Below are 13,398 nucleotides of genomic sequence, written 5' to 3'. Positions count from 1 at the left end.
AATAGAATATGCAATTATGCAAAATAGTAGAAGTTTCAAAGAATAAGACACCAGATATTTATTTATCTTAAAAAGGTAAAAAATTTAAAAATGCATTTATGTCATTTAACATATTGAAAACTTTTCCCTCATCAAATTAAGCATTTTAATTCTTAATAAACATGGTGAATATCTTCTTCTTTAACGTTCTAATATATATATTTTAATATATGAAAAAGGTGAAATTTGAATGAGTCCCCGAAAAATAAAACCACATAAACAGGCGAGCGTATGTAGCAGAGCGAAAGCCACCCACCAGCTCAGATCAGCAGCAGCAGCAGCAGCACCCCCTATTTCTCCGTTCTCTTTGTTTTTACACTCTTTCTATGCAATTTCCTCCCCCCTAAATTTCAGGCTTTTATTCTTGTCCCTATCTTTCTAGTCCATTCTTTTGTTAGAACACTCTGATTACCCATTTCAGGACTTCTTCACTTTTCCTCATCATTCCTCTCTGTATTTTACATTTCATCTTAAAGGATCTGTAATTTCCCTGATTGTTTTTTCTTTTTTTCCATTTTCTTTCCCACTTTTGTTTTCTTGGGTCTCATCTTATCTCTCTGTACCTGACTATTCAACCCCCCCTATTTTTTTCTTTCCACAATTTACATTTATTATTTGTTTTCAATAGGCTCAGAAGAGATTTTTAGCTCAATACATCAAAGTCTCAAACTTCCTGGGGATGCGGAAAGTGTCTTTAAAAAAATTCCCCCTTTTGTTATAAGTTTTGAATCCAACCCTTGTTTCACCAAATCTTTTTTCACCCATTTTGTTTGCAGCCTCTCCTCACCTAATCTCAAGCACCCAGGTCCACAAAATGGACCATTTCACGGTTTCAGACTAGTGGATAATTTTTCTTATTTGACAAGGTCCTTCCTTTTTCCAATTCAAAAGACAACCTAGTCTGAACACCGAAGCCACGCCAAACCCCCTTTGTTGTTGTGGGCTATCTTTCATTCTTTCTTGATCTGGCACAAGAAAAAATGTATGGAACCAAAAGCAAAATAGACCTTGCCTTTGAATACCAATCCCAAGTTGCAGTTTTGAGGCCCAGCATCCATTCCAGGAGAGCAAATCTGACTGTGAAATTCCAAGACCTTTATGGGTTCACAGTTGAAGGGAATGTGGATGATGTGAATGTGTTGAATGAGGTAAGGGAGAAAGTGAGGCAACAGGGAAGGGTTTGGTGGGCATTGGAGGCCAGCAAAGGGGCAAATTGGTATTTGCAAACAACCATAGGGCAAGGCAGTGCCCTCACATCCTCATTGAAATTCTCAGCAATGGCTAATGCTATAACTTTGAAGAAGTTGATCAGGAAGGGGATACCCCCAGTTCTTAGGCCTAAGATTTGGTTTTCCTTGTCAGGGGCAGCCAAGAAAAAGTCCACCGTGCCTGACAGTTATTATGATGATTTGACCAAAGCAGTGGAAGGGAAGGTCACCCCTGCTACCCGGCAGATAGATCATGTGAGCAACTCCCCCCCCCCCCCCCCTTTGGTTTTTATAATCATCACACAATTGGGTTTGTTTTGTATTTGATTACAAGTTTATTAATTGTGGTTGTGGGCATCACCCTTTATTTTACAAGTGCTTGCAGGTGTGTATGTGGATCATTTTCAAATGAATTTCGTGGAGGAATCACTTTGTCTAGACTTTATATTGTGTGACTTGTGAAAAGATTTTCAGACAAAATTTTGCCGCAGATTTTGATGGATGATTGTGGGTGTGGTTTTTGTTTTCTTTATTCTTCCAATGAGCAAAATTTAATATTGATCTAAGAGTTGAAGCATTTGTTAGCCCTATGTTTGTAACCCTTACAATTATAGGATCTATGAACCGTATTGGCGTATCACATTCAAATAATTTACATGTTCTTGAGTGCACGAAATTTAGTTGAGGCAAAACGCAGCTTTGAGTAAATGTTAATTAGAAAGAAATAGGAATTTGTGTGGGTATTTGGTACTGTTTGACATTGGGGATCAAGTTTGTGTAGGCTTTTGTATATATTTTGGAATGTGGCTGTTGTTTATTTACTTGTCCAACAATGTGTACTTTATGGGTTTGGAAAAGAACTTGTCATCAGGGTTTTTGATGTGATCCTTAAAATTGTGATTGGTTATTGATTTTTGTTCAAGAAGAATATGAAATTGTCTACTTGTTACTTTGTTCATTATATTTATTCGGCTTCTAATCATTATATAAGCATTTTTGCAGGATCTACCCAGAACCTTCCCTGGTCACCCATGGCTGGACACTCCTGAGGGACATGCTGCTCTCAGGCGTGTTCTTGTTGCCTATTCTTTCCGTGATTCTGATGTTGGGTATTGTCAGGTGGGTTTGCTCTGTCCATTCTTTTGAAGTATTGACCCCCTGCTCAGTATACAAAAGACAATGTTCTGACTTGTTATTAAATTGAAATTGGATACTACCTATGTCTTGTTAAATTGAAATTGGATACTACCTATGTTTTGTATTAGGTATTTGAAGAGAAAATATCTTTTTATGTGTCTTACTCTTTGATTCAATCAACTCTGCTTCTATTCTTTTTCTTCTGCAATTAGATGTTCTATCTTCAATTAGTAAATGCAGGCCTCTCAATCCTTCTCTTCTAACTAGTTAACAACATCGTGTGACTAAAGTGTGGATTAGTTTCTATGTTCTACCTACATTTGTTTTTCTCAATTACTTCAGCCACTATATTTGATGGTTAAAAATTTAAGGCGGGTAAAATATAGCGCCACAAAGTTTCTTCAGTTAAATTGAAGTTGACAATAATATGTGATTTACTTGAAAATTAAAAAAATTAAATGCATACTTGGGAACATATTTTCTTAAATATTGACTCTACTATATTATTGCTCCAGGGATTAAATTATGTTGCAGCATTGTTGTTGCTTGTCATGAAGACAGAAGAAGATGCATTTTGGATGCTTGCTGTCTTGTTGGAAAACGTCCTGGTTAACGACTGTTACACAAACAACTTGTCGGGATGCCATGTGGAACAAAGAGTGTTTAAAGATTTACTTTCTAAAAAATGTCCAAGGTAAATTTATTTGATGTGTTAACTGTGTATCGTATGTTTGTTTCTTAGTATCTTCTGAAAATTGTAGAAATGGAAATGCAGGATTGCGACTCATTTGGAAGCTTTGGAATTTGATGTCTCCCTTGTTACCACGGAGTGGTTCCTTTGCCTCTTTTCGAAAAGCCTGCCTTCCGAGGTTAGAATAGTGCTGCAGTAAATTATACATTCAAATGCTAAATTGTTCCACATACTAATACTTCTTCCATGAATCAGACAGCTCTTCGCGTATGGGATGTTATCTTCTATGAGGGTGCTAAGGTTATATTTAACGTGGCCTTGGCAATCTTTAAGGTACCAGTAGTGTAGCCTTTTCGTTCTTTCTTGATTTTTGATAAAAGAAAAAACACATTGGAAGGGATGTTTCAACAGTTGTCGCCCCCAATTGCAGATGAAGGAAAATGAATTAGTTCTAACCCATCATGTTGGCGAAGTAATCAATATTCTGCAGATGACCACCCATCACCTATTTGATCCAGACGATCTATTGACAGTAAGATAACTTTTACTATTTCCTATCTTAACATCCTTCCTTTCCATGTTATCACAAGAAGAAAACCATTTGAAGGTGCATGCATTTGTTGAATTAAACTTTCCTTATGTTTTTGCAGGTGGCATTTGACAAGATAGGTTCCATGACAACAAATACCATATCAAAGCAAAGAAAGAAGCAAGAACCTGAAGTGATGAAGGAGCTTGATCAGAGGATCAGAAGGCTAAATTCCCTTAGAATGGAGGACAAATAGCATTTGCTTTTTTGTCTTTTGGTTTTTTTTTGTTTTTTTTTTGGGTACGCACGTTGCTTCCAAAGTCTAAATGTCGTCCTCCACTGCCTCGAGCAGAATGCAGAATTATGCATTACCTTAAATTCTTCTCTCCCTCGGGGCATGCCACAACACAAGCCCTGTTCATTTTCAGGATGTTTGTTTGTAGGTCATAAAGTGTAAATGTGGATATGGACACATCATAAACTATTAATTAATGTTATAATGTGTATCAACATCAAATTTCACTGCTGTGGTACTTCAATGCCCAACTCATTTTTAGCCTGTTCAATTTGGACAGATTTTTTTAAGTTCTGGCACAATTAATGTTACATAATTTTAAAAATATTTTGTTTAGATAAAATCAAGAATGTCATGTGCTGGTAAAATTTCGAAACATCAACTAATGGATAATGGACTTAATATTGCTTGGTTGCAAGTCGCCACTTAAGGGCAACATCAACTTAAATGCATTTTCTTACACAGGAAGTTCAATGACAAGAAGAAGCTCATAACAAATATCAAATCGCTATTGCTTTACCAACGCTGAATAGGAAAGTAATGAAATATCAAAATGACGTATTGGTTATTACGGTGAGTATGAATGAATAAATGCGATCACGTGGTGTATGGTTGAGCTATGGTTTTCATTGAAAAATTAGAGATGGAAGGAAATTGAAAATGTTGGGATTGATGGGTTCATGAGTTGTAAGCGGTGAGGCGGAATAACTAATTTCCGCTGACTTTATTAGATAGGAGAATATGAGATACCCTCTCAGTTATATTCTTATTAGACATGTACTTTCTCTCTCTTTTTTTTCTGTCCAAAATACCTTTGTCTTCCTTGTAAGGATCCCAAAAAAATACAGCAATAACAACAACAAGTTCAAACCAATTTTTCCAATTTCAACTTCCAACAATCCAAATAAACACTAATAGAATTAATGCAAAATCAAATCCAGAACCAATGCAATTCATCTTTCTTGTGACTCTATAAAGAATTTTTTTAAATTCACAAGTTTCTCACTAACATCGAACTAATAGATCCCATTCCCATTTATTTTTTTCTTTTCAAGTTCACCAATTCCTCACTCACATTGAACCGATTCATTTCAGCATCTCAATTACACAATGATTCAAAGGAGGAATAAATTAGCAAGCAACAAAAACATATAGAACCAACCAGCGTAATTTCAATAGCATATATTTCTTTTCTTTTTAATATCGAAACATGAGGAATTCAAGAGGCATAGCAAAACCCAACATTAAGGAAACTCAGGCATATTGAACAATACATGCTATGATTTTTTATATTCTTGTCTTAATATCCTAACAAGCTATGCTAACCAGTATTTCAAGTTTCAACAACCAAAAAACCTACTTCAAGAATGCCCTGGTTAAAGAATTAAAATTGAATATATTAAAAAAGTATAATATTTAATATTTCTGACATATTAATATTATGATTTCTAATAAAATCTTTTTATTTATTAATTTCTTAGCTAATATATTTAAAATATTCACTAGCATGATCCAAATAATAATAATAATAATAATAAATCATAAATCATATAGTGGACTCGATTACTACTTTTCATCTAACGACAAGGTTGATTACAATGATACGGGATGAGTTTAGATGAAGAGTTGAAGACATTAATTTCTGAGTACAGTTTGACTATATATATATATGTGTGTGTGTGTGTGTTAATTTGTTCATTTTTTGTTTCTATGCGAGTTTACAATGATTTTGTTATCAGTTCTTGAAATGTGAATATGTATGTTGATGTGTTTGGTTCAGCCATCAACATCGGTTCAGTACTTCTGCTCAATAATGACGGACGATGAAAGTTGCAAAGATCAACAAAAGGGTAGAATGTTTGTGTACTTATAATTACTGATATATGAAGCAAGTACACCTCTTTTGGCTGAAGTATTATAATGTCAGACACATTTTTTTTATACCAACACTTATTTGATACTTGTTTGACATGTGCCAAAACATTTTTCATCAATGTTAAAAGTCACGGTTCATCATATAGAATGACCAATAGCATGTTTTTGATGGTGGTAAGATGAGTCAAAATCAATTTTGATTTGGTGAATGTGAAGCAACACATTATTGCTTTGGAAAAAGCTTATGATTTTAACGATATTCAAACATGTTATATAAAAGATAAGAGATGTCAATCAAATGATTTAAGTGTAATGGATGGAATGAAGAAGGACTTGAGATGTTATCTTTAATTAAAAGGTATTACCCGAAAGAAATTTTACTATACAGGTGAATTTTAGGCAATAAAACGTCGGGATAGCACTTATAACATAAAAAACAGTAGAAACCTGCCTTAATTATTTGAATGTGTGAATAAGACTTGTAAAAGTTCTAATGAGGAAAGTAAAACAAATGAAGGATAGTCGAATCACTAGAGATAAGATCTAGAAAAATGATAAAAAAAACAATTAAGAAATGTGGTCAATAATTTGTTTATAAACATTATTAACAAAAACATTACGTACAGAGTTAACTCCAACAAGTAAGAAAATGCTTTGTTATTGTTGTTGCGTTGGTGGATGTATAATTCTACAATTCTGCTGGCTATATTGACAACCAAGTTAAGAAAAGAAACCAAGAATAAATCCGCATTTCGAGCAAAACAGAAAAAAGTTGGCATGCATAATCTCCAATTGCCATAGCATCAACTACCTGTATAAATATATTTGAATCCAAGACTTGAAATAGAAAAACCACTTAAATGAAGTGGATAATCATCACTGGTTCCGTTCATCCACTTCAACCCGTATCTGTATGCACGCATTAAGAATAATCTTAACAATTAGCCGGAAAATAAAACGATGCCTTCCTCCCATATTATTATCGGGAAACCTCGCATGCAATTTTCATCAAAGAATATGCCTAAGTACAAAAAAATTCTAAAGAAGAATTTACAAGATCCTTCTATTATCTGCAGTTTCTCATAACAATAAGCTTTCTTTCAAGCTGGGAACCAAGAGGTTGGCATCTTCCTTTTTCCCTATAAACAAAAATGTGTTTTTTCCCACTCATTCTCCATTGGGTATGGTTTACTTCAACCTTTACTAACTTAAGAAGAGCTAGCATTCTCCGAAGTTGTCTCATCAATGGCTAAATTGGATACCTCGTCAATGGCTAAATGGGATACCTCATCAACTAAATCTGTTTCGCTTTCACCATCTACTGAAGCTTTAGGCGATGCTTCAGGGGTGATGTTTTCTTCAGGTTTCTTGAGGCTCCAATACATTATACTAGCAGCTAAAATGAGAATCATCTTCTGGTTGACCTGTCATGTTAAATGCAAAATAAGCTAGAGTCACAAAATTTCTCAGCCAAATAAATGCAGGATTAGTGAAGTATGTGGGCAGGAAGCTCAATGAACAAATACATTTAGGACTAGAAGAAAAATGCTGCTCCATGTACGTTATTTACGTTGAATAAATGACAAGCTCTCCATTATATCCACCAGATCAATTGTTGAAACGTACCGTTCCAATTTTAAGATTTCAGAAACATCATCTATTTCTAGTCATATAAAAGCATATTCATTGGCAACAAACTGCAACCAATTAAGTCCATACACCCCTTTTCATAGACAATTGGCATAATTATCATCAAAATTATGTTTAACATCGACAAATGTACCTCTATTATGTCCTCAGGTAACAGGAAAATGGAACACCCAAGTTTTCGGGCGACACTGATTATATATGTTGCATTCAACTTCTTATCTTCACCTGTAATTCATATAACAGAATAATTTGACCATTTCAATCGTTGCTCATAAGATAACATATTCTCATCATATTAATGCCAATAGTCAAATATAATGCTTAATGAGAAATTAAAGAGCTGCATTTTAGCCAGCACAATTTCTCAATAGCATGACAAAGTTGACATACCAGTCTCTCCTTTAGTAACAAGACTCCAGTTGACAACCCTTGGCTCCACTGCACTCAAAAGCTCAAGGAAGAAAATGCCACTGGAAAGATTCTTATCCTGATGAAGCACAATACAAAAATATCAACAATGAGTTGTAGTCCAACATCAAAGCAACCATCATGCACACTGAACAGTCCTTTTCTTCATCAAAAGCCTTAATAAAATTACTTTTAGTACTATTGATAACATATGCCTGTAATTTTTCTCCCAATATGAGCAGCAAAAATATTTAAGACTGATAATTGTTATAGATGAATGTAAAATTAAGAGTAGCAAGAACTATATAAGTGCGCGCACGCACACACACATACATAACTCTCAATAGATGGTTTTATACCTTGAAACTATCCATTTGAGAAGTTCTTCCTGCTCTTTTCACCTTATTGTTTGCCCAGTTTAGAATATCAGCATCAGTAATCTCTTTACCTTGTGAGTGTGATCTCAAATTTCTCAGAAGTTGAAGCATAGTAAACCTCATCAGCTGCCACAGGAATGCTGGGGACAGAGAAAAAATGGAGGTGAATATTCCCTACATATAATGGGGCAGATTTTTAACAAAACAATGACAAATGAAAATGTTACAATATAAAAGAAATATCCAATAATATATGTTTTTTCTTTTAGTCATAATTTTTTTTCTATCATTTTGGTCTGTCATTATTCCAGTGTGTTTAGTTTTAGTCCCCAACTTAAGTGAATCAATCCTATTAAGAGATGATGTGGCTAACAGAGAGCCATGCCATAATTTCCACATGGCTTTATTTTATCCAATATCCATTGTGCTGCCACATCATCACTGCCCATCTTCCACATTTTACACTGTTCATCTTCCAGATTTTTTTAACTATTTCGTTCATTAAAGGATCGGATCAGAAATAAATGTTTAATCGTATCAATCTGATAGAATAATCAGTCTTCCTAGTGGGGTGGGGATGGGAAAGGAGAGACAGTCTTGAAGAAGAAAGTTCAGATCTTGTCTTCCTTTTTGAACTTAAACTTGGTGGCGTCCACCACAGAAAAGGAAATGGAAACATTGTTTTGCTGACCTCGAAGTAGAAGTTTGGTGGATAAGGATAGGTGGAGTTAAGACTTAGGTTGGAACTGCATTCCATACAACCAAAAATGGAGGCCATTGTTGAGAAGATTTCGATAAGAGGACTGTTTTTTGTACACTGACAAGTGAGTGATTTGTTCAAAGTTCACAATGAGAAGGGGAAAAAGGGGGGATGGGGAGGCGTGGCACAATAAGGGTTAGAGCTTTATGTTTTGTACCGCACAATTATATATCTTGATTTGTATAACATGAATATGCACCACACAGAATATTCTGATATTCCTCGGTAATAAATCACAAGGACATATCTTGGCTATTGATTATCTTCAGTGGGCAGATTTAACTATAGAGTAAAAGCATAAAATAATGCGTTGACCCATCAAAATATCCAATGCAATGAGGACAAAACAGAATTCAAGCAGATGCTAAAAGAGAGGGAACCAACCATACAATCATAAGAAATTCTCTAGAAATAACAAATCATTACAAAGCAGGGAAAAAATGAAACTCACCCAATAAGAGCTTCTTATTCCCTTGTACAATATCATTACCAGCAACATTCACTAATGAAAAGTTTAGTTCCTTCCCAATCTTTATGACTTGGTTGCAGTTCTCAACTTTCCGAAACGGCATCTTTATAGGAGGCTTTGTGGCCAGCTTCCAATTGACAGATCCAGCTGAAACCTTGTCAAGAACTTCTAATAGAACCCATCTGTAGTAAAGGAAATAAGGACCATCATAACCAGTAGTTAAGATCAAGGAAATTTTTTAAAGACAAGTTAAAAACAAAATGATAAGAAAATGGAAGACGCAGATGATGAGCCAACTGAACAGTGGAAAACTTACCCATTTCTGACATCCTCAAAAACATTATTGACATAAGTGGAAATTCCAAGACTGTTAATCCATAGTCTAAAGCATCGTTCTTCCCGAGATGTCTCTGCATCATCAGTCATCATCTCAGCAAAGGACATTTTCTGGCTGTCAACTGTTGTAAGGCCATTCCTACAAAAGTACAAGTAACAGAGATTATTGGATTTATATAAATGAAACTCACAATCTAAATCAGTTCAAGATCCATCCTGTACTTTTCACTAACCCAATTACTTGTCCCTAACAAATGAATCAACTAGCGAGATCCATCACTTATTAGTTATTACTCAGAGCCCTATTTAAGGATAATCATAACAGATAAAATACATAACCTTTAGTGACAATGTTATATGATATAGGAGCCACACCCATCCCCATTCATAGAAGGGCAGAAAACAGCATAATTTATAATGAAATCATTAGCACATTTGCAACCTCTTAAAACGAACAATACCTATGCTGGAAAATTTGAGCAACAAATGCAAGATTGAGATTAGGTGACCCCTCCACTATGTCCTTTGGAGTGAGGTATCTCTTGCAATCTAATCTCTCTGCCTGCTCAAGAACCATGTTTGCCCTTTCTGTTGGATCACTTGTGTTTAGGGCAGATGGGCCTGCCACTTCTGGGGCAAGAGCATTAAGCAAGTAAGCATAAGCCTCTCCATCCTGCAAAAAGAAGATATTGTAGACATAATAGACTCATGCAGCTTAGAATCATATTATATCTCTTTATGCAAACATCATGCACATAAAAAATAGCCACACAATGATTCAGAAATTGGCATGAGATAGGGCAATATAGTGAATCTTTTCCTTGAAAACTTGTAGATGGTTGTCAAGGCCAACAGAGTATAACAAGAAGGTCCACAGTTTTGTTACACTGATTTAAAAGGCACAAAAATGGAGGCAGTGGTGGGTATAATAAAAGGTTGTTTATAAGAAATACTGGATCATATTTCATTCACGTCCAGAAATATTTCTATTAGAGTAAGTCAGCATAGAAAGTTAGTAAGAATTTCCCTCACCTTTAGGTCAGAAGAGAAGTTTGTAACTTGTTTCTCATATCCAGCTTTCTTCAAGTGGAAATTCATCCATTTCAACAAGAGCTTATCAGGAGCTAAACTGATAAGCTCCTCCACATCCTGCCAGCATGTTAAAGATAACACAGGTTTATTTCAATCACATTTCTGAAATATGTAAAGGAAAGAAAACCATTGTACTTGTAAATTACAAATAAAAGAAATATTATCCAATATCACCTTGTCATCTTCCACTAATTCCACAAGTTGAGGAGTTTTCTTCAGATTGAGATCAGCTAACAATTGAATCTAATGTTGCCACCATAATGAAAAGTCAAACAAACAAAAAAGACAGCATAAGTTTACATGTCTTACCAATGAAAATGGTCTCAACCTCCTCATCTGAGTTCCATATTAAGCAAGGAAAAGGGTGGGAGTTTCAGTAGTTTACCTTGATTACTTGCGAAATCAAACCAAGTACCAGATGGGGCTACAAATAACCATACAGGAAAATTTTCAAAAATGAGTTAAAGTCGGTCAAATAAAAAAAAAGGAAACTGGAAACATGAAGAGAGGGACAAAACAAAGATTGAACCTACTCTTCCTTCAATTAAATCCTGTGTACCAATATTAACCACCGTGCACCCAATAGCCTTGGCCGAATTGAGGCCAAGGGTATGGTTCTCATTCCTTTCCCATGGATTAAGAACCCGTTTTGTGTTGATAGCTCGCTCATCTATGGTCCCAGGAACAGCAATATTAATAAGCTTGCTGCAGCAAAAAAAATAAACAGCAAAGTCAGGGAGAAAAAAGGGGGGACATTTTTTTTAATTGAGCTAACATTGAGTCCTGAAAATCTACCAAAGAAGGACTCCATCTTTTGCAAGATCAAACAACGCATTTGTAGATGGATCAATTGGAAGAAACTGACTCATGAATTTATCTTCAGCCAAGTAGTTATTAATATGTGCAACATAAGAAGCTTTCTCAGATTCATTAATTGCATGATGAACAGTTGTTGTAGCTGCCTTCAGAAATGAAGAAGAACTTTTTGAACCACCATCTTTAGCTATTGCTCGGGATTGCAGATTTAAATGTGCCTGCCATTCAATGTCACCGAATAAGTTGCTAGGTCCAATATAAATATAATTAATACCTACAAAATTACTCACAAATTGTGGTTTCATGTAAGGTGCATATACACGTGAAGAGTTGAGGCAATTTGAACATCAAATGACATTCTAGTGTATATTTTCCAACAATTTCATTGGGAAAGCAATAAACAGACCATTCTAACAACATATAGTAAAAGTTAAATTAAGAAACACATTACACATGAACAAATGGGAGCAGAATTGAGAAACCTTAAAACAAAAACTCACCCTTAGGAAGGACTCAAAATCAATCTCTTCATCCATGTTCTGATATGACTCAGCCAAGGCATCCTTAATCTCATCCTCGGTGAACAGTTCAGAGAAAGCCTTCAATTTCTTAAAAATGGGTGGCAAATTTCCGACAGTAACACGTCCCGATTGAGTCCTTTCCGACACATACTAGAAAGAACGTAAGAAACAAACACAATGCGTGTTATGAGTCCGAAATTGTGGTGTCAAGGAAAAACATAAGAAGAGGGGAAGAAAGAAACATACCTTGGATTTGAGGGTTCGAAGTTCGACTTGAGTGAACTGGCTCTGAAGCCATTGATCAGAAACAAGGACACCCACGAAACTAGACATATTCGACTACGACTCGGTTGGAGAAAAACAACAAACACTCGGAACAACACTGAGCCAACACACAAAAATGAAATGTTTATAAGCAAATAGAGATAACACATTTGTATTGAAATGAAAATCAACGGTGCGAGAATATTTAAATTACAAAGATCCAACAGTAGATTGCGACAAGGCAGGCAGGAAGAGATTGGGAAAGGAGAATTGAGAAAACGTACCTGAGAAAGTCAGAGAAGGAGAGCGAGATGGAAAGGCTTCGTCATCGTATTAGGGAGAGAGAGAGAGAGAGAGGTTTGTGTGTTGTTTGATTGTGAGAAAGAGGAAATGCGGTGGGGAGAAAAAAACGAAAGGACCCGCGAAGACAAAGGGAATGCAACGCGAATACTATCAATTATCAAACGGTACCAAATGCAATGCTTTTCTTTCACTCTCTACTTTGCTATTGCCAAATTGCTAATTGACATCTGGCGTCAATTCACAATCCCCACACTCCTCTTTCCTTCTTATTGTTTTTATCTATTTTGTTGCTTTTTCACAAACCCAAAAAACTCTCATCACCGTCTACAATTTTTTCCTTGTTATATAAAATTATATATATGCAATGTTCTTAATCTCGTGTTCTTTTGTTTTTTTTTTCTTTTTAAAATCGGAACTCAGTAACAACATTTATTTCCGCTTTCCTTTATATAAATCCACACCTAACATTTCCGTACGTTTATTTCTAAGATGAAGATATTTGCTTAGCCAAAAACAATAAAAAGAAGTTATTTTTCATCGCAATCAAACCAAATACAAAAGTTAAAGAAAAAATTAATCTTAATTTCTTTTCTAAAAAAAACCTATTAATCTTATTTATTAGGCAAAC

General features: G+C 35.2%; 2 protein-coding genes across 3 annotated transcripts; one reads left to right on the top strand and one right to left on the bottom strand.

Moving 5' to 3' along the window:
* Positions 1 to 225: 225 nt before the first annotated feature.
* LOC114403735 (TBC1 domain family member 2B-like) lies at positions 226 to 4,133 on the top strand. 2 transcript variants are annotated; one of them, XM_028366871.1, is made up of 7 exons: positions 228 to 1,502; positions 2,250 to 2,366; positions 2,900 to 3,078; positions 3,160 to 3,253; positions 3,331 to 3,408; positions 3,506 to 3,607; positions 3,726 to 4,133. In XM_028366871.1, the coding sequence occupies exons 1-7, from the start codon at positions 1,020 to 1,022 to the stop codon at positions 3,858 to 3,860; spliced, it is 1,188 nt and encodes a 395-aa protein (XP_028222672.1). In that variant the 5' UTR covers positions 228 to 1,019; the 3' UTR covers positions 3,861 to 4,133. The 2 variants fall into 2 exon arrangements, with proteins under 2 accessions (XP_028222681.1, XP_028222672.1); XM_028366880.1 differs by lacking the exon at positions 3,726 to 4,133 and having other exon boundaries at positions 226 to 1,502; positions 3,335 to 3,408; positions 3,506 to 3,581.
* A 2,426-nt stretch (positions 4,134 to 6,559) lies between these two features.
* Positions 6,560 to 12,929, bottom strand: LOC114403730 (fimbrin-5-like). Its single transcript, XM_028366856.1, has 15 exons — positions 12,752 to 12,929; positions 12,450 to 12,585; positions 12,183 to 12,353; positions 11,662 to 11,900; positions 11,400 to 11,571; positions 11,252 to 11,290; positions 11,041 to 11,109; positions 10,807 to 10,923; positions 10,236 to 10,447; positions 9,755 to 9,913; positions 9,421 to 9,620; positions 8,192 to 8,349; positions 7,815 to 7,911; positions 7,558 to 7,649; positions 6,560 to 7,198 (listed from the first exon to the last, which is right to left on the bottom strand). Exons 2-15 carry the CDS (start codon positions 12,534 to 12,536, stop codon positions 6,983 to 6,985), a joined length of 2,028 nt encoding a protein of 675 aa, XP_028222657.1. The 5' UTR covers positions 12,537 to 12,585; positions 12,752 to 12,929; the 3' UTR covers positions 6,560 to 6,982.
* Between the last annotated feature and the right edge of the window lie 469 nt (positions 12,930 to 13,398).

This window comes from Glycine soja, chromosome 2, assembly GCF_004193775.1.
Source record: "Glycine soja cultivar W05 chromosome 2, ASM419377v2, whole genome shotgun sequence".
NCBI classification, from domain to species: Eukaryota; Viridiplantae; Streptophyta; class Magnoliopsida; order Fabales; family Fabaceae; genus Glycine; species Glycine soja.
The sequence above is the reverse complement of the archived record's forward strand: the minus strand, read 5'-3'. Positions and strand labels throughout refer to the sequence as shown.